This window comes from Asterias amurensis, chromosome 4 (assembly GCF_032118995.1).
Source record: "Asterias amurensis chromosome 4, ASM3211899v1".
NCBI classification, from domain to species: domain Eukaryota; kingdom Metazoa; phylum Echinodermata; class Asteroidea; order Forcipulatida; family Asteriidae; genus Asterias; species Asterias amurensis.
In genome coordinates this window covers 7631605-7653842 of record NC_092651.1, presented here as the reverse complement: position 1 = coordinate 7653842, position 22238 = coordinate 7631605, and the positions used below count along the sequence as shown (strand labels likewise).

Below are 22238 nucleotides of genomic sequence, written 5' to 3'. Positions count from 1 at the left end.
GAGATATCGCTCGTGACTCCAGCCAATCAGACAACTCGTAAGAGGGAGTTCGGTACAGGGTTTTGTAGACTTGCAACCCGAAGTCTGTAACGACAAAACCCGTGTTGGATTCCACAAGGATGCCATGCCACTGGACCTTCTAATTTTCAATCCAAGATGGCGCGGGTTACGCTTTTAATAGTATAGATATGACTGTAAAAGAAAGAGATCCCACATCATGATTTACAATTATTTATGTACCAACCATCAGTTAAATACAAAAAAAGGTGTCTCTTAGTGTCATATCCATATAAAACTATGTAATGTCTACAAAGAGTTATGTCCGAAATGTCCGCATTGTCCAAAGTTATGTCCGAAATTGTGCACCCAAAGAAAATGTATCTTTTAAACCAAATACACTCTAAACTTCAATGATTGTATGAATGATCAGTAGGTTAGTATGTCTAAACACAAGCATTGATATGAGACTAGGACTATTTGTTGTTTAGTTACACTTCAAAATATGTGTACTTGTCATGAAAAAAACCTCTGAAATTCACGCAGATAATAATAATAATAATAATAATAATTGTGGCTTCTTATATAGCGCACATGTCCGTCACTCAGTGACGCTCCTGGCGCTGTAACACAGTATTTCCTGCAAGATGTGGGACTGTTTTTGAATTATGAGACCTAATTCTTATAGCACCATGTAATGTTTTACAAGGTGCTATGGCGCAATTTGCTGCCGATCGGACCAGGAACACCGGGGCGAACCCCTTCTCTTTTCGATAAGTGCACTGGGTTCTTTTACATGCGTTACATAACACATGGGACCAACGGTTTAACGTCCCATCCGAAGGACGAAGCAATGGTGAAGTGTCTTGCTTAAGGACACAAGTGTCACGGCTGGGGATTCGAACCCACACTCTGCTGATCAGAAACACCAGAGTTTGAATTCGGTGCTCTTAACCGCTCGGCCATGACACTTCCACTTCCAGATAGCCATAATTTTTTTGTAAAACAACCATCTAGTATGTATTTCGGCCAAATTGTTGCAGAGCATATTTGTAACAAGGTTTAAAACCATTAGCAGTTAACATTGAAGAAGTTATTCAAAATGGCCTTATTTTTTTGTATATTAACTGCTCACTTTTTACGAGTTGTTGAACTTTAAGTATTTTTTGTTAAATATTCGAAATAGTTGTAGCCCCGACAACATCAAATTAATAAATTAGAACAATTGGACTATTTGACTGAGTTGGAATGATTATTCTGAATCTATTTTGAATTTTCGGCCCAAATTGAACATAATTATGGCGGCTTAGTGAATTTTCACCCATATAAATAATTAATATGATTGTGTGTGAACTGAAATGTGATGAATTGATTATTTATTGAATTTGGGAACAATTTCTGTATAGCCCAGGTTGGACTCCTTCGTTGCAAGCAACGCGACGGAGTCCAGGGTGTAAAGGTCCGTACCATTGGGAACAAATTTCAAAAATCTTTTAAAAATCTTTTTACCTAACTCGGGAGTCTGAACTTTTACCCACATGTTCCTTGTGGTTGGAACTCCATCCCAAGCTTGCATTATTTAAAATTGTTGAATTTTCTCCTTTGGTGTTAATATTTTGTGAGAAGAAAATTGAAATTGACGTTTTCCGATCCCACGTCGTGCACTAACTTCCGTGTAAACACTGATCACTGGCGGCCTACTATTTGCAGCCAAATCGCCGTCAACTTGCGTCAACCAAACACTAAGCAGATAGATAATAGTCAGCGAGCAATTTACACAAAGCCCAGAACTGTGCGATACCGAGCATTGACGTCTTGTGCCAAGACTCCATGTGCTGGAAGCGTATTTTTTTCCCAGGACAAATGAGGCCACTTTTTACCATAAATTAGCACATGCTAACCGTCCAAAGAAAACAAATATGCGCGCGCAGGAAAGCGCCCTCTGTTGTCCGCACATGTACAAGAAGCACTGTGAAAAAGCAAGATGGCGGCAGACGACTTTGCTGCTTAGAAACATTTTTTTTCACAAGAAAAAAACTATGATTTTTGTAACCGAAATTCAACCTCAAACTTATAAAAATTCTATTTGAGCTGGAATAATTTACAGTTTTATGCCTCCTGGATTTTCAAATGTATATTGGAGGAGTTGAAGGCGAGTTAACGGCACCTACCCTGTTTCTACCGCGAATAGCGGCAAGATAATGCACTGTACTCAAAGCCATGCGCACTTGGGCTCACACTATCAAGTGGTACATGATGATCAACATCGCCAGTGCAGAACTTCGACAAATTTTTGGAAATAATTTCTTCCATGATATTTGTTAGCTATGAATTCGTTGAGAATATAGTGAGGGACACTATGAATATATGAACGGAATTTCAGCTTCTCAAATCAGTTAAAAAATAAAGAAAATTGTAGTCAAACTTGTGTTCGCATTGTAAAGAACCTTTATACCCAGGACGTCAGTGCAGTGGCACTGACTGACGTCCTACCAGGGCTAATCTAAATCCATTCTTATTAAATATTAAGTTATTCCATTTCCGAAATAGATTTCCTGCCGCCACTTTTTCACCCATTTATTTTTTACCCAAACTGCCAAAGTTCAGAATATCTTATTATTTTAATTTTGATTATTATTATTATTGGAAAAATTTCTGTATGGCGCCACCACTTTTTCATTCGATATGAAATATTACCTCAATGAGATATCCCTTTTTAAGTTTTTGTAAAATAAAATGAGTGAAAAAGTGGTGGCGCAATATGTGTAATTGTATGCAGCATAACATAAGTATGGTCTTATTATTATTATATTATTAATATAAATAACAAATACAGGATTCGAAAAACATAACAAAACAAAACAAACCAGCAAGGACAATAGTCATGATAATTAATAAAAGCTAATTAAACAAGTTAACTAGGCCCTAAATTATCAAAACTATGACTCGTAAGCTTTTTAAGTTATAGGCCAATATCACTGTAACTAATTTCACAACGAATGAAGAGGTGCACATGGCAGGATTGGAAATATGGATATTAAAATCGTATTTTGAGCTTTAAAAGTCAAAAAGAATAAAAAAGAGGATGGTTATAGAACTATGAGGTTTGTTTGGCTATCGTCTCCCATAAGACGATAGCCTAACGAACCTCATAGTTCTAGGATAATTTGTGGGGTTTAGAAATTTTTTATCACAAAAAAAAGGTTCAGCAACCTATAAAACGTGTCATGCATACAGAATTCAGCGACCAAACTCAATTTTTAAGGATCTACATTGGCTACGTACAGCTAGAATTGATTTTAAAGTTTTGGTTCTGACTTATCAATGTGTCCATGGTATTGCCCCTGTTTATCTTCAAAGCTTAGTTCAGGAGTACAAAACAACCACGAATCTACGATCTTCAAATAAATCCCTTCTGACTCACAAAGTTATCAAAACCAAGTCGTACGGTTCCCGCTCTTTCCAAAATGCAGCAGTTCAGTAATATGGAACAATCTTCCAGAGGTTGTTAAACAGGCTGAGACATCAGAACAATTCAAAACCCGGTTGAAAACATATCTGTTTACTTTGTATAATAACTGTTGATTTCCTTTTACAGCGCATAGGGACCTCACGGTGATATGCGCTATATAAGAATGGTTTTATTATTATTATTATTATTGTTATTATTATTATTATGTTATTAAAGGAACACATTGTCTTGGATCGGTCGAGTTGGTCTTTGAAAAGCGTTTGTAACCGTGTGTTATAAAATGCATATGGTTAGAAAGATGGTTTAAAAGTAGAATACAATGATCCACACAAATTTGCCTCGAAACTGTGTGGTTTTCCTTTTACTTTGCGAACAACTCGGTCAGCCATTTTATAAATGGCTAATCACGCAATTTCGAGTGATACTTGTGTGGATCATTATATTCTACTTTTAAAATATCTTTCCAATCATGCATTTTATAACAAACAGTTACAAGTGCTTTTCAAAGACCAACTCGACCGATCCAAGGCAACCTGTTCCTTTAATATAATACTGTTGTTGAAGTATTACTCTAGGTTGCTAATAAACAATGGACATTTTTAGCATCCTAACCATTTAAATATGTTTTTCTAATTACTCCACAGGAACAAAATTGAGAACATGGCAGCACCGTTGCCAGCCATCCACAACACAAGAGGGCATTCCCCCGCCATTCATGATCAAGCCATCGCACAACACAGAGTCCCTAGCCCTCCTAATAAATACAGGCCCCCTGATCAATACCTCAAACCACAAATGAAAGTATCAGGTAGGAGGGAGCGTGAACACATGATGAAACAGCATCTATTAAAGAACAAACAACCAAGCCTCACTAAGATGGACACTCACAGGTTAGTGCTTCAGAGGAATTTAAACTTATACCATCAACTTCCGTCAAGGCAACGTCTGCCACCACTCTCAAAAGTGATGTTTGCTATAGCACTCCTAATTAATGAAGTCACTTTTGCTAAAAATACCCGGCTGTCACACATACATTCCACTACTTTAGCAATCGTGCCATCATCAACGTTTTACATAGCACTTGTTGTAGTTTAGTGTAGCACGAGTAAACGTAAAACATGGACACATACACGCATAATTATGTACGTTAGTGAAATTTGGTCTGTTTGTTTGTTTGAGATAGTGGTACTAAGCTTCTATTTTTTAGCCTTAGTGCAGAGTGCTATCCACACAAGCAGAAAATAACCATCCAATTCCAATTGTATAAAATTGTTTGAATTGGTATCTTGTACTGGTCCCAAGGTAGTTTTACCAAATTAAACAGGGCTTGAAAGAGATATTTAAAATGAAAGAAATGATAATCCTAAGATTTGTCCTACCTTCTCAGTGAGCTGTGATGTATAATATGTATGCTTGACTAGGAAACAAGTTTGACGGGGGGTGCACAAAGGTTTGCAGTAACACCATGTAATGACTATCTCTAATGAGTTGGGGTGGTTCTGAAAAGAACTGTTGGTTTAAACTCGACATTTTGATCAGTATGCTCCGATCGTCTTCTGGAGAAAGCTGGACTCTGATGCTGCAGAAGACGATCAGAGCATCTGATCGAATGTTGAAACCAACGGTTCTTTTCAGGACCACCCCAACTCATTAGAGATAGTCATTACATGGTGTTACCGCAAACCTTTGTATATCGTATTTACACCATGCAAAGTTTCAAATCCTACTTATGAATTACACTTTAAAGCAAATTTAGCAGGTTGGTAAAATGCATGACACAAATGTATGTATGTAGCTGGGCATGTAAAACTTTGTATGACTTTAAATATTTGTTTACACAAACAGCATAGTATGGACACTAGCAATGAAAAGGCTTGTAATATTTTTGGATTTCTCAGGTATTTGGTTATCTTGGTAAAACTCTTAACTGTTTTTTTTATCATTCATAGGGTTAAACACGTCCTGTAATCATAATCTATGCTTTATTTAACTTTTACAGCTTTTAGATGAAAAACAAGTGCGCCTTTTAAACATTCAAATACAACATCCATGAATTTTATGATGTTTCCCATGCTCAATAAAAGATCAAAATACTTGCATTGTTCTTTTATAAGTAAAACAACAAAGTTTGCCAATATGGGAGTTTAAAATTGAACAGGGTTACCAAATTGTTTCACAACGTCTAACACATCTTTTTTGTGTGGTTTGTGAGAATTTTAAAAATGTAACAATTGATTTCTTTAGGTATCGCAACACATTTTTCCATAATCTTTGCTTGGAAATGTTGAAAGATGGCTTTCACCGCTCCTTCTCTGAGGTCTTTGCCTTGGTCCAACAACAGAAGGCTGAGATTGATGCCGCTGGGCCCGACTCTCTCTTACAAGACAGGAACCTCTTAGCACAACAGGAATCCAAGCTGGAGGAGATGAGGAAACGGCTTACAGAGGCAGAGCTTGCTCTAAGAATAGGTACGCAATTAAGACTAGTCTTGATTTTAAGGACTAGCCTTAATATGTCCTAGGATTAGTCTTAAGTTAGGACTAGTCCCAACTCTTTGTGAAATCCACCCCCGTTTCTTTACTTTTACTGTTTTGCTTTTGAATACATTACAGTACAACAAAATGTGCTTTTCTAGTAAAAGATGTTTTCCAATTTGAAACTGTATTTCTATAATGTTTTAACAGATGACATCGATGGAGTGTTTGCGTCAAGGAATGGTATTGCAGAGTATTTTCTTGGGACTGGAGACCTATGGCTGTCTGATCACTTCTTCATCTCATGCTTAGAGATGGCTCAGAAGATTAAAGGTGATGGAAGGAAAAAGGAAGGAGAGGCTCACTGCAACATGGGAAGAGCTTATGAAAGGAGGAGTAAGTAGTCATCTCCTCTACTTCCACAAGGAATTAATAAATGGTCTGGGTACTTTTTGTACAACACAAAACACAATGTCTACAGATTTACATTTAACTTACAGGGTTTGAAGATAACAGTGGTAGAAGCTTCCCTTGAAATATTACTTGAGGCATTGTACATGTAGTTTATGAAAAGTGAGTAAAACAATGTCAGGAAAATTCTTTTAGCATGTAGGCCTACATTGATTTACGCGACTCTCCTGAAAACATTGGTCTGTAATTTTCCTTTTCTTAAGGCGCCTGCACTAAATTGTTCATGTGGTGGATACATTCTGCTTGCAGATAAATTTTGTTTTCAATAGTATCATGCGAAATGCAAATTCAATGTGTGGTTCCTGTTGGAGAAAAACAAATACTAAGTTTGTACGTAATGCTACTCTCACACGGGGGTGAATATGCTTAACAATCGCTCAAACTTTGCAACATTCACCGTGTCTTCATAAACGTTGATAACAAATTCACTCACTCACAAGTCATTCTCCACCTCCTTACGAAGATTGGTCACTTTATGCTGCTCTCACACGGCAAATATGCTATTGGAAGGAAATGTTTGACAATCGCTCAAACTTCGCAACATTCGCTTTGTCTTCGTAAGCGTTGGTAACAAATTTGGAACATTCACAAATTAATCCCCACCTCCTTACGAAGATCGATCAGTTAAGAAACTGGTTTCTAAATTTCAGCGATAGTTGCAAAGACGGTCATTCGCCATCGATTTTCGTAAGCATTGGTAACATTGGTAAAGCATGCGTAAGGGTTGGCAACGTTTGTAAAAGCATTGGAAAGCGTTGGTAAGCATTCGTTGTATTCATAAGATATTGGTAAGGAGATGGCCGACCGTGGACGATTGAGGGGTGAGACAGAGATGAAAATATTCACTACTCAACCGCCATTTTGGATGAATTCAACGCTAAATTCAAATATTCATCTTCGTGAGAACAGCAATACGAAGCGCTTCCTAAATTTCAGCGAACGTTGTGAAGAAGGTAATTCGCCATTGATATTCGTAAGCATTGGTAAGCCATTGGTACTGTTGGTAAAGCGTACGTATTATACGTAAGATATTGGTAAGGAGAGGTTTAAGGACGACCGAGAAAATTATTCACTATCAAATCGCAACTTTTGGGCGAATTCATCGCGAATTTCAAGTATTCATGTTTACCCAAGCGTGAGAGTAGCATAATTGAAATTGAAGGGTGCTGTTCATTGAGGCGGGTTGTGTTTCTGCTCGTCGTCTGTCTAAATGTCATCGTTTTGTCGTCTTTTGTCGTCTTTTGTCATCAAACTTTCTCTTTTTTAACTGTAAGTCTGCCTTCAAGTGTGCTACACAATTTCAACCATATTTCATACATTTTGCTGTTGCCAATGACTGGATGTTGACTGATTTTGATCGTCTTGATTTTCTCGATCTGCGGGCTCAAGATGGCTGCCGGTCTGCAAGGTATTTCCTGTGCACTTTTTATATACTGTATGGTGCTCTCATTGTGCAAGTTGGACTTTAAAACTACAGACTTTCATCTTGATTCGACCAGTATTGCCGGTATTGATCCGTTTGATATAATTCAGACTGGTTTACCAACTTTTGCTATTCAACTGATCCGAAGCTCTGTCGTATTTTATCATTCGCCCCGAGAAAAGATCAAGGAAGGAATTTAGAGCATCACAATGTTTGGATCGTTCAATTAACATTTGTCATCTTAATAGTCTACTCTTCACGGTGGCCCTCTTGGTTTGCGGTGATGTTCATCCATGTCCTGGCCCAGGCAACCCTCCATCAACATCAACTCGCAAGGCCAGCGGCTTAAACTTTTTGTACATGAATGCTCGCAGCTTAAAAACAGTCTATCAAGGCAGAATGAGTAAACTGAGAGATTTTGAAGCCATTTTAACCAACTGCAACCATGACTGTGTTTGTGTTCTGGCTTAATTCTACTGTGGATGATGCTGAGCTGTCGGTGCCAGGACACACCCATTATCATAAAGACAGATCGAACATCAACAAGACTAGAGGTGGAGGTCTACTCTGTGCTATAAAGGACTCTGTATTATCAACACGCCGTGAGGACCTTGAACCCGACGATGAGATCTTAATTGTTGAAATGAGACCCAACGCGACACACAAAATTGCAGTCATTCTTTGCTATGGCGACACTGGAGTTTTTGTCAGGTCCGTAAATGCTGCTTTGACGAACATTACTTCGCAGTTTGAACATATTATCGTTATTGGAGAATTCAACTTGCCCAAGGTTAAAGGTTGCCACAGTCTAGTTATGGCTGGTATATCGGACTACGAACAAGAATTTTGTGATATATTTAATGATTATTTTCTCAGGCAACTTAATCATATTCCGTCTAGAGAGAATTGTGATATATATTTTAGATTTGGTGTTTACTACTCACCCTGATAAGGTCAACGATTTTTATGTCACTCACGAGAGTTTTAATACTGATCACAAACTGCTTGAGTTTAAAATTTGTACCCGGGTGAAACAAAATAAGAAAGCTCCTCACTGTGTTTATAATTTTAAGCGAGCTAACTTTGACATTATTAGATCTATCTTGTCTAATGTTGATTTTGGTATTGTATATGATGCTGTTAATGTTAATGTGGCTCGGTCCAATTTTGTTGACATATTTTCCAATGTAATTGACAGGTGCGTTCCTAAATTTAAAGTTAAGGACCCTGCTGCTCCTGGTTGGATTGATGCTGAAGTGCGGCACTTGCAAAACATAAAGAAATCTGCTTGGAAGAAAGCTTTGGCATCCAATTTGGCTCAGCACTGGGCTACTTTTCGCAAGCTTCGCAATAGTTATAAGAATCTTTTAACATTGAAGTATAAACAGTATATTAACAATCTTGGGTCCACGCTTGCCGATAATCCAAAGAGATTTTGGTCATTTTTTTAGGCAAAAAACTAAATCTAAGTCTCTTCCCCAAATGGTCAAGAATGACAATGGGCAGACTGCCACTGATGCCCAAGACAAAGCCACATTGTTCAATGCTTATTTTCACTCAGTGTTAGCTCTTCCTAAAAACTATGATTGTTTTTTCCTCATGTTGCCGCACATAAACATGATATGTTGGGTTCTATTTCCATCAGCGAGAGTGATGTACTTGTAATACTTAATAATTTAGATGTCACCAAAGCTGTAGGCCCCGATGGACTATCTCCTCGCTTGCTCAAGGAATGTGCAAATCAAATTGTGTCTCCTTTGAGTCATATATTTAACCTGTCTCTGTCTACCAAAGAATTAACCAGTGACTGGTTGAGAGCTAATGTGGTTCCAATTTTCAAGAAAAAAGACAAGAGTTGTGTGGAAAATTATAGACCTGTGTCGTTACTTTGCGTATGTGCCAAAGTTATGGAAAGGGCCATTTTTAATACCATATTTCCTGCTTTTCAGGGTGAACTTCATCACTTACAGCACGGGTTTGTCAAAGGCCGCTCCACTGTTTCACAACTTTTGTCTGTTTATCAAGAGGTCAGCTGTGTTTTGGACAAAGCTGGGCAGGTCGATGTGGTTTACCTTGATTTTTCTAAAGCGTTTGGTAGCGTTTCTCACAAATTGCTTTTACACAAATTACAGGGTTTTGGGTTCCATTCTAACTTGCTCGAGTGGTTCAGTTCATACTTGAGTAATCGCCAACAAAGGGTGGTTATTGAAGGGAGTAGTTCTGAATGGCGTCCCGTTGTATCAGGTGTTCCACAGGGGTCGGTTTTAGGTCCGCTTTTGTTTCTTTTGTATATAAATGACATGCTCAGTTCTGTTCAACATTCCACTTTAGCTTTATTTGCTGATGATTCTAAATGTTTTAAGTCCATTAAAAACACATCAGACTGTAGGCTTCTTCAGAATGACCTAGATTCTTTATATTCGTGGAGTGTTGAATGGGACTTAAGCTTTAACATCCAGAAGTGTCAAACTATGTCTATTTCTAGACGTAAACAGTGTGTTAATTTTGATTACAACTTGAATAATTCTCATCTTGAAAGAACAGACTCTTTTCGTGATTTAGGAGTAGACATTTCTTTTGATTTCGTTTGGAATTCTCAAGTTAGTCATATTACTAGCAAATGCAAAGTTGGGTATGATTAAACGCACAATTGATTATGACGCTCCATGCAGAGTTTCTAAAACTCTTTATACTGCATTAATTAGAAGCGACTTGGAGTATTGTAGTTCAGTTTAGAGTGGCACTTCAAAACGCAATATTAAACTTGTTGAAGGTGTCCAAAGACGAGCCACTAAGATCATTTTACATCGTCCTCAAGAAGATTATAAGACACGGCTAGAACGTCTTTTCATTTTACCCTTGTCTTTTAGAAGGGAAATTTGTGATCTTATTCTGTTTTTTAAATGTAAATGCGGTCAAATAAGGTTGATAGATATGTAAGTTTTAATGTCACACAGGGCCGTCCTGCCACTAGACTGTCTTCTGATCCCTTCAGGTTATCAGTTCCTCGTTGCAAAACAGAGTCCCATAAGTCGTTTTATTTTCAGCGGATTGTCCCCATGTGGAACCAGCTTCCGCGGTGCGCTGTCAGTCAGACATCATCATCATCATGTCGAGCGCCATCTAGAAGCTCGAGCCTGCCCAGTGATTTTTCTCGCGAAGTTCCTCAGCGATGATCAAGCCGGTGTCTCGTTTTAATGTGTCAACAAAGGAGAGACATCTTCTCCCACGCGAGGCCTTGCCTTGGGTGGGCTCCCATAGGATGGTTGGGCAAGCGGCAAGCTCCGAGTGGCGGACACAGTGCCCAGCGAGCTTGAGTCGGCGTTCACGGATCTTCTCTGTGGCCTTTGGCCAGCCAGCATACAGGTTGGAGTTTCTCATGTGGTCCTGCCAGGGGATGTTTAGGGCCATATGCAGCATCCTGGTGTAGCAACCATCCAGAGACTTCTCCATACTGGTGGTGAGGGTCCAGGTCTCAGCTCCGTATAAAAGCACTGACACCACTGTTGCGACAAATAGTGATCTTTTCAGCCGGGCACTCAGCGTTGATGACCACACCTTTTTCATGCTGTGAAGCACAGACCACGCCTGTCCTTTTTGTATCTTCAGGTCTTTTTCACTGGAGTTGATCCAGGATCCAAGGTATTTGAAGTCAGATTCAAAACGAAGAGTTGTGCCGTCCCTTGTGTGGATAGGAGGCTCACTGATGTTGTAAGCTATCACCTTGGTCTTTTTTGTGTTCAGCTGTAGGCCAATTTTCAGGCACTCCTCCTCAACTGACAGTAACAGGTGATGATATTGATTGTGCTCCACTGATCTGTTGCTTCTCCCTTCTCATATGCACAGTTGATGAAATCAAGCATAATGTCGTTGATGGGGACATGCTTTACGACTTCTGGGACAACACCATCCTCCCCGCAGGCTTTTCCACTCTTGAGACTGCTCAGTGCTTTGGCATACTCTTCCTGGCTGAAGGGACTATCCTCTATGTCAAGATCACTGAACACTTGTTCTACCTCCTCCTGAGCTTCAAGCACAGCTGGTGCGTCTCCAAGTAGGTTTTTGAAGTGACGATACCATGCGTCTACCCATTGCTCATCTGTGTCTCCCTTGATCTGAGAGGGCTTGGATGTCTTTTTACCAGTGATCTCATTGATCAATTTCCAGCTCAATGCATGTTTTTGGTTAACGTGAGCCTGTTCCACTTCACTGATTTTCTGGAATAGTACCTCCTCCTCTATAAGGTCGTAGGTTTCAGCTAAAGCCTTTTTCTTGATAGCATATTGTTCTTGTTTGTTGCAGCTGTAATCTGCTACTAGTGAATTATAGTCTACTTGCATCTCCTCTCTTGCTATGACGACACGAGGATCCCTTGAGGCTTTTGCCCTCTTTTTCACCTTAGGAACCTTGTCCATGCAGATCTCTGCTGCCTCCTTATTTGCTTCAATGAATTTCCCGTAGCGGCAGGTTGCAGATTCCTCATCCTCAGTCAGTACCTGGAACCGATTGTGGACTTCAATGGCGTACCTCTCCTGTAGATTGCTGTCTCCTCGGAGTTTCCCCCAATCATACTGAACCCTTCCAGTGGCTGCCTTACGTGGAGATCTGAGACTAAGGCACACCTTTGTCACCACAACTCTATGGTCTGAACCAACTGTAGAGAAAGTATTGTGGGCACAAGAGTCAAGTACGCTGTTCCTCCATTTACGTCTGGTAAGGATGAAGTCAATCTGGGCCTTTGAACCTGTTAGAGACAACCATGTCCAGAGCCTTCCCTTACACTTTTCAAACTGGTTGTTATTGGCGAGAAGAGAGTAGTCCTCAATCAGCTCTATCAGAAGCTTACCATTGTCATTGGCAACTTGATGGTAGGTGAAAGGAGCATCCCCCAGTCCCAGACGGGCATTGAAGTCACCAAGGATGGCAAGAAAATGATGCTGAGGGACAGCCTCAACTGTTTGTGTCAGAGCATTATAAAATGCTACCTTTTCATCTTCCTGTGCTTGAAGGGTTGGCGCATAAGCCACTATGGTTGTTAGAACTGGGTTTCCCTTGAAGGAGGCAGTAATTACCCTATCAGATGACCGGGTAACACTGATAAGCGTCTTCTGTGCGTCCCTGCTGAGCATGAGTCCAACACCACCAGTTGCTGTCTGGCATGTCTGGGCTTCGTTTCTCTTCATGGTGGCAATAGACGTACTCTTCTTACATCTAAGTAGCGCGTTGGTTCTCCGGCACCCATCAGCCGCCCCCCTCCCCAAAGATGATACATTGGGGTTTAAAGGAACGTCGTCATCATGCTCACAGGGCGAGCGTGCTCGAATCCCCTCAGCTAAGTTCCTGCGGACTCCGGCCGCTGGAAGTATACGATTCATCAATGGATTATAATTCATGTTCAGGCTTTTCAATTTTGGAGGTAGTACTTGGGTGGTCGCAACTCCTCTCCCAAGACGGTTGGTTTGAAGTCGAAGTTTTCCATCTCCTAGGACAGCTGCCTTCCCATGGCTAACGAGCCCCTCCTGCCCGGGTTTGGAGTCAGAGTGTCTTCTCCTAGGTGGATTGCCTCCCATGGCTAACGAGCCCCTCCTGCCCAGGTTTGGAATCAGAGTACCTTCTCCTAGGTGGATTGCCTCCCATGGCTAACGAACTTCACCTGTCCGGAGCAATCTGGATTTGAGGTGCCAGAAACTCACCTTCACACCTCTGCCTTTGGTTAGAAACAGGGATTGGTGCACGAAGCCAGGCAGTAGGAGTTTGACTAGGAGAGGCTATTTTGAGATGCAGACCATATGGGACATTTAATGATGGAAAGTGGCTCAATACTTCCCCCAAATCCCGGTCATTCCTAGCCCTTAAATCCCCTATCAGATCTAATGTGTCCTTGTCAGCATTTAAGACTCTTCTGCTCTAGTTTTACAGGGACAAGTTTGTATCTGACTTTTCAGCGGATGATGTTTGCACTTGGGTGTCACATTGCCATTGCTCTTGTTGTCGTCTGTAATTCCCGCCGTCAAGCACCCCCCCCCCCCCCTTTTTTAAATTTTTTAAAATTTTTTTTATGTAGTGGGATGGGTGGTTTTTAACTATGGGGTGGGTTTCAGGGGACATCCTTTGTGGCAGGACGGCTTTGTAGAGGTGCTGGTCACCTGTTCCTCCTCGCCACTCACTGGCTTGGTATTTTTAAGCTTTTTTGGTTCATTGTTTCTCTATGTATCGTCTTGTATATTTATGTTTTTATGCCAGTGTAAAGTTTAATAAAACTAAAACTGAAGAAAAAGTTTTCAAACGTTTTACATTTTATTTTTATATTTACAGAAGAGAACAGTGAAGCAGCAGAACACTTTGAAGCTTTTTATGAGCTTGCTTCTAAGAATCCAGCCTGGGTAAATGGCGAAGGTCAGAGTTTACACTCAGAAGCCTGTGAGCATCTAAGACGCTTATATACAACCATTGCTGAGATGTACCAAGCAGGAGAGGAGAAGGACCCACAAGAAGCTATCTCAAATCTACTCAAAGCATTTGAGAAGGCCAAAGAGAGTAAGGGACATCTTTTTAACATTTTTTTTTAAATTTATTTATTTATTTATTTATTTATCAGAGCATACTGATCGAAATGTTGAGTTGAAACCACCCCCAACTCATTATAGCCAATTACATTGTGTTACCGCAAGCCTTTCTATATTATTTATGTTGCTTTTCACAAGAGCTGCCAACTTTCTCTGATTCTGCAGAAATTATCATAAAAATAAAACAATCTTCCCATGTTCTGATGAAAACTTTGTCTCTATAAGCCATTTTGAGATATTATGGTGGACACAGCACTATGACACAATTGGATTTGGGAAAATCTGCCTGTTTATACACCAAAACCAAACCAGTGCACTCCTATAGTGCCCACCATATCTCAAAAAGGCACTGTATACTCGGTACTTTCCCGAGCTCTGAAAACAATCACAGGCATTAAAGATGTGTTGGTTTAATTGTTTCAGGTGGGCATCACCAGAAGGAGGGTGAAGCAAGCTATAGGTTAGGTCTAGCCTATGAAGACATCGGAGACTCCGAAACAGCACTCATGGTAACAATGATCATTATTGTGACCTTAATATAAGTATAGAATCAACACTGGAATAATATCATTGTCATATATTCTTGTAAGAGTTAGAATCATCGTCTGTGATTTTTCACATTAAAGATTGTAGTGTTTCAATTGAGATCATGCAATCAACAGCTGAGCATTTTAAACAAAAACACAAAGACAATTTATACTTGGATTGTGAAAAACAAAATACTGCTGTACCTGATGTGTAAATGCTCTAGTGTATTTACATTTATGCATACTGCAGACAGTTTGGCTATTCCTATTGGTGAAGAGCATGTGAGGTGGGGGTGTTATAAATACAGCTAAAAGTGTTTAAACATAGGCATGGTGCGCAAGCTTACGCGTGTAATGCAATAATTACACCGGTAATCAATGTATTTGTGCGCGCGCACATATGAACAGTGGTTGAGAGTCGCATGCATTTTGACGCTGCACGAACCGGTAGTCAATGTATTAGTGCGCGCGCACGTATGCACAGTGGTTGAGAGTTGCATGCATTTTGACGCTGCACGAACCGGTAATCAATTTATTATTGCGCGCGCATGTATGCACAGTGGTTGAGAGTTGCATGCATTTTGACGCTGCACAAACCACCGGTAATCAATGTATTAGTGCGCGCGCACGTATGCACAGTGGTTGAGAGTTGCATGCATTTTGACGCTGCACAAACCGGTAATCAATGTATTAGTGCGCGCGCACGTATGCACAGTGGTTGAGAGTTGCATGCATTTTGACGCCGCACGAAACGGAGCATGAGATCGAGACAATAACTGAAAATTTACAATAAATTTTTGAAAGACTTTCCAATGTGGTCTTGCCATAAAGGACCTCACCCTAGGCCCGGTCCCTTATCGCACGGTCAGGACCCTGCCGGTTTGAAACGAATATGCAAGACCTCGTACCACTCTTTTATTCCTTATTGTGTCTTTCTACTCTTCTAGTACCATACAGGGTTCATGGATATCTGCAAGAAGTTTGGTGACCAGGATGGCATGGGCAAAGCTTGTGAAGCCATCGCTAAATCATATGAAAAGTAAGATTTCGATTTTGTTTTATATCATTATAGAGATTTCCTATGCTCAAGTGGATTCAGTTCAAAATTCTACTCCTTGTTTACAAAGCAATACATTGCCTCGCTCCCGCATTCATCCATGAGCCTTAGATCAACATCCAACATTCATCTTCAACTTTTCAATGGCCCACGCACAAATACCCGCTATGGTGATACAGCATTCCCAGTAGCTGTACCAACTTGCTGAAACAAGCTCCCTCTTCACATCCAAGGCTCATCCTCGATCAGCTCATTCAAGACTCAGTTAAAAACATATCTTTTTAGACAATGTTAAAGGAACACGTTGCCTTGGATCGGTCAAGTTGGTCTTTGAAAAGCGTTCTGTAACCGTTTGTTATAAAATGCATATGGTTAGAAAGATATTGTAAAAGTAGAATACAATGATCTACACAAATATGCCTCGAAATTGCGTGGATTTCTTTTAACCTCGTCGACTAACACGGTCAGCCATTTATGGGAGTCAAAATTTTGACTCCCATAAATGGCCGACCGTGATAGTTCGCGACGTAAAAGGAAAACCATGTAATTTTGAGTGATACTTGTGTGGATCAGTATATTCTACTTTTAAAACATCTTTCTAACCATATGCATTTCATAACAAACGGTTTCAAACGCTTTTAATAGACCAACTCGTCCGATCCAAGGCAACGTGTTCCTTTAAAGCGCTTTGAAACGCCTGTGTAAAGCGCTGTACAAATGTTATTATTATTGTTATTATTTATAAAACCATCTTGGAAAGAAAATAGGAAGGGTCTCTACTGTCCCCCTCCTTTACCAATTAATCTGACTCGTGCCACTATGATAGCAAACAAGTCTCTTATTCTGTTTTCCTTGCTTTATAGGCAAGGCAAGCTGGATGAGGCAGTAAGGTACCTGGAGATGTTTGAAGACATTGCAGAGAAAAGTAAACAACTATCAGCCCATGGCAAGGCATGTAGTTGCCTTGGAGCTGTGTATAACTCCCTGGTAAGCTTCGGTTTTATCCACCAGATTGGTCGAGTTGGTCTTTGAAAGCATTTGAAACCGTTTGTTATGAAATGCATAAGGTTAGAAAGATGTTTTAAAAGTAGAATATAATGATCCACACAAGTATCACTCAAAATTCCACGGTTTTCTTTTTACGTCGCGAACTATCACAGTCGGCCATTTATGGGAGTCAAAATGTTGACTCCCATAAATGGCCGACCGTGTTATTGGACGAGGTAAAAAGAAAACCACGCAATTTTGAGGCATATTTGTGTAGATCATTGTATTCTACTTTTACAACATCTTTCTAACCATATGCATTTTATAACAAACGGTTACAAAACGCTTTCAAAGACCAACTCGACCGATCCAAGGCAACGTGTTCCTTTAAGGGGAAACATTTGTGTGAATTTTTCATCTGTGCATCAAAGTTAATCCCTTTCTTAAATAAATGGAAAGTGCTAATATTTGTACATATTTGGTGTCAAACTAACCATTCTCAACAGTTAAAAGTACTCATGAAACGTAAGGTGTTTTTGTTGCGTCTATTATAATTAGTTTGAAAGTTTCCTTGAAGTTACCTGTTGTTTTTATCTGTATGATGTTTTTGCATTTCAGCTCTACAGAGGCTTTTCCATTTTAATATTTTTCTGCAAAGTACGAGAACAATTTAAAGGCTTTTTTTTTTAGCAGAAGTAGTTTCTTGTGAACATTATACTGTACATCCCTGTTTTACTTAAACCCAAATATTTTGTGTAATCAAGGTCTAATGGGCGATAAGTACATGAGCATGGGGTCGATTTTACAAAGAATTAGGGCCTAGGAGATATTAAAAACTTAAAGCTAGTCCTAAAGGCCAAGTTAGGACGATTATAACTCGTATAACTCGTCCTAATTCGAGATAAGACTAGTCTTAACTATTTGTGAAATCCAACCCTGTACTCATAACTTTTCAGGGTTTTCAAGATTTGTATATTTATTTAGAAACCTTTCTTTGCTAATGCAATCTCTTGACAAAATAAACCATCTGGGAAAAATAATTGAATGTATTCTGCCCCAATTGTTTTGTTTTATTGACACTAAAAAACATAATTATTGTGGCTTCCTATATAGCGCACATGTCCGTCACTCAGTGACGCTCCTGGCACTAAAAAATGGTGGGTGGAGAAATAATCTTAAGAAATGCAATAGGACTTATTCTCAGACCTTGGGGAAGGAGACCCAAAACCCATATCTCCCAATCTATATTTTAAATAAATGTTCTGTTATTAACTCCCCAAGGGCAAGTACAAAAAGGCCTCACAGTACTTTGGTAATGCGTTCAACATTGCACGCAGCATGGATAATCCTGCCTTCTTTGAGACCATGCGAGCAGAGTTTGGCATAGCCAATGCACACCAGACCCTTGGTAGATACATGGGGCTGATAGAGAAACCTAACAAAGAGATGTTGCTGAAAGTCATTGACTGGAAGGATGTTAGGAATGAACAGTTTGGAAATGAAGAAGGTATAGTAAAGAGGATGACCATCGACTTTACAAGGTCATGATGATATATTTTAGGATGTCAACATCCTATAGGCAATAAGTCAACACTCCATGATAATTATTTTGGGATGATGGCATCTTACCATTAAAGGCATTGGACACGTTTGGTAATCGTCAAAGACCAGTATCCTAACTTATTGTATCCCAACATATGCATCAAATACAAATCTGTATTCTGGATTCTCCTGAAGGCGAGCAGAGTATACTGTTCGAAATGCGAGACCACACCGGCCTACTTCAGAGCCAACACTTCCAGAAAATAAGAAGAAACTATAAATAAATAGTAAACTTGCGGGTACAACCATGTGTAAATCTCTTAGGGTGAGTGTTGGCTCTGAAAAGAGCCTGTGTGGTCTTGACGTTTCGAACACTTTACTCTACTCGTCTTCAGGAGAATTAAGACGCGTAGAGTATGATGTTCGAAACGTCGAGACCACACCGGCTCTTTTCAGAGCCAACACTCACCCTAAGAGATTTACACATGGTTGTACTCGCAAGTTTACTATTTTTTATAGTTTCTTCCTATAAATTTGACTCAATGGGTCATCGAAGTTGCAATAGAATAATGAAAGAAAAACACCCTTGTTGCACAAATCTGTGTTCTTTCAGATGCCTAACAAAATATCTCAGTTGTTCAACTCGTTTACTTACTTTCATTTGTATTGATTTGTTTCAGAGGAAGAGAGTCAGTGATTGCTGTTCACAATCAATGTTCACACAATGTTCAACTTCAGTCGAAGTTTTGACAGCATCATCTTCACCTAGCAGTGTTCAAATAAAAATACAACAAGTCCTTTGTACAAGTAGATAAGACTTTGGATTTCTTTGATAATGAGAACAATTTGATTCAAGAACAAACAATGATGGTAGTAAAACCAACAACAAGCCGGATATATACAGACACAACACAAGAGTCATAATAATTTCTTGTTAATAAATGTAGGGTGTTTTTTCTCTATTTTTTAATTCTTTAGAAATTAACCAGGAGCATTTTAAATGTACTTTAATTTATCAAATAATTTAGAACAAAATTGTGCATTCTCCTTTGAGTCATTAAAACAATCTTCAAACGCCAACAGTGGTAGCAAGTCAAATAGGGAAGGAATTATATGACAGTAGTAAATGTATTACCTCTACATTACGTCTTAGTTGTTTAAGTCCTGGCACTGGACACTTGGTAATTGTCAAAGACCAGTCTTCTCACTTGGTGTATCCCAACATATGCATAAAATAACAAACCTGTCTGATAGAAAAACATAAAATAACAAACCTGTCAAAGTTTGAACTCAATTGGTTATTGAAGTTACAAGAAAATAATGAAAGAAAAAACACTCTTGTCGCACAAGTTGTGTGCTTTCAGATGCTTGATTTCGGAACCTCACTTGAGGTCTCGAATTCAATTCAAATATTTTAGTGAGAACGAATTCAAATTCAAATATTTTAGTGAGAAATTACTTCTTTCTCAGAAACTACGTTACTTCAGAGGGAGCTGTTTCTCACAATGTTTTGTACTTACGACAGCTTTCCGTTGCTGGTTACCAAGTAAGTTTTTATGCGTACAACTATTTTGAGTAGTTACCAATAGTGTCAAGTGCTTTTAAGGATAGAAACATGTAGAAAGTATGTTGTTAATCCAAAATAAAGTACACTCGGTTTGCCTCAAGCATCAGATCATAAGAAATGCAATGAACTTATTTTCTTTGGGTATGTATATAGACAATAAACTGTTCTTGTACATGTAGTTCTTGACTTCATTTACTTTGAAAGACTAGTTCTCATTAAATTGTACATTTTAAAGATATTGCTTTCAATTTGTAAAATTGATTTCTGTTAAAAATACATGCAAATTAATTGCAGCTTTTGAGCCAGATAAAGCAAAAACCCTTGACTTACCGACAGAATAACCAATACAACGTACTTTGGATTTCAGTGACTTTGGATTTCAGAAATTGTGATAAACATTACAGGAAGTGTACAGTTAGAACAATGAGTGAATTATTCAATGTAAATGTAACTCACACAAAATAATTCCAGATTGACCCAAGAGGGAATTTTGCAGTATGCCAACCTTTGGGAAGAAAGTTTTATCCAAACAACTATTCACAAATACCCCAGACATTCTGATTGGTCAACAGGAGAACATTCATGTTTCTGCGTGCAAACTTATGAGGGCGCCAATTTGTATGTGATGCAACCAATCTCAATGTTACATCTATTACTACAGTACACGCACGTACAACCATTGAGCGTCCCATGCAATTTGACCCTTTGCAAAACTGAGCACGAGGGCGTAACAGGAATTGAACACATACAAAGATAAGTTTTACAGATTTTCTTACTAACTTAATTTCTTTATAAAAAAGAGCATTCATGAATGATTGAGATGTGACAGGGCCTTATGACCGTTTAAAACCTTGTCGGGTCATGGCTGTGGGATAAAGGAAATTTGCTCAGTCAGGATGCAAATATATAGATTTCAGTTGTAGTACAAGTAAAAAACAAAATCAATGTTTAATAAATAATCATTTTGCAGGACCCTGTCACAAAAGTTCTGGATTTTTAGTATTTTACAAAAAGATTGTAAGAACATTTACAACCTTATGTATATAAAGCACATGTATAAAGCTGTACATTATTTGTTATGAAAAATAAACACTTGTTTTTTAATTAGGTCAGAAGGGAACTTGTATAATTGTTGTCAAATGCAACAAATGCTTTTCAAAAAAAAAGAAAATTGCATTTTAAAAATACAGTGTGAAAGTTGCTTTTCAAATATTTGTGTAAGATTGCTTTAAAGTTATATTGAGAGTGTTTTTTCCTCGTCAATGCAGAGATTCACGAATCAAACCATCCCTCCGACATTGTTTTTTATTAAAGTACTGACATCTTGTAATAACTCTCAGTATTCTTAAAGGCATACTTTGGTAAGACCAGACCCAAAATCTGCAAGTTTTATCCCCTAAACAGACTTGTTAAAAAGATGTAGCCATAAATCTTCAAAATTATTTAGACCAAAAGTCCTGTATTTGATTAGATTTTGAACCTTGAAAGATCCCTTGCAGGTGACCCTCGCGAAATGTGGATGAAGTATTTTATGTGTGTTTCATTTTACTTTTCTTGAGTATTCTCAAAATGTGCACATATTTTGTATGTATGTATAGGTATGTATAGGTATGTTCATTTTTGTGTGCGACTCCATGCATTTTTATAAAGAGGAGACTTTTAAGACGCTGGTGGCAGCAGACATAAAAGTCCTTTTTTGCGGCGCCGAGTGTGTGCTCACATGCTCAGTATTACACACGTAGGTCTAAGCATGCACCCTACTGTGAAAAAGGACCGTTTAAAAGTCTCCCGTTGCTTTCTACCACTGCAAATTGTACAGATCTTTAACTGTTGTTAAAGTTACCTTTTTTTTAAATCTAAATTCTGAATTTATGTTGATGTATCTCTGAAAATCCGTCCAATCTAAATTGAATTTTATTGAGAAATAAAATAGTTTTGTGCAAATTCATTCTTCTAGTTGATCATTCTTTTTCATGGCTGGTAGTCTATATCAAAATAAATGTCCAACAAAAACTAAATTCTTAATTTTGTTTAAATGCAAGTTTCAGGTTAATCAATCACTTTGAAAGTTTATTGCAAATCCCTTGGATTAATTCTATACATCAATTTTTCCTTTAAAAGGACTTGTAAAGTTATATTATGGACCCCCCATTTT

At 38.8% G+C, this 22238-nt stretch overlaps 1 protein-coding gene across 1 annotated transcript in view; it reads left to right on the top strand.

The window, feature by feature from the left end:
* Positions 1-22031, top strand: part of LOC139935735 (tetratricopeptide repeat protein 29-like) — a 29974-nt gene extending 7943 nt beyond the window's left edge. The window contains exons 2-10 of the mRNA XM_071930288.1: positions 4114-4359; positions 5714-5937; positions 6154-6339; positions 14153-14374; positions 14827-14912; positions 15878-15969; positions 16851-16974; positions 18256-18481; positions 19197-22031. Coding sequence (XP_071786389.1) covers positions 4130-4359; positions 5714-5937; positions 6154-6339; positions 14153-14374; positions 14827-14912; positions 15878-15969; positions 16851-16974; positions 18256-18481; positions 19197-19213 — 1407 coding nt within the window. The 5' untranslated portion in view covers positions 4114-4129 and the 3' untranslated portion in view covers positions 19214-22031. The remainder of the gene's footprint in view (positions 1-4113; positions 4360-5713; positions 5938-6153; positions 6340-14152; positions 14375-14826; positions 14913-15877; positions 15970-16850; positions 16975-18255; positions 18482-19196) is intronic.
* Positions 22032-22238: the final 207 nt, after the last annotated feature.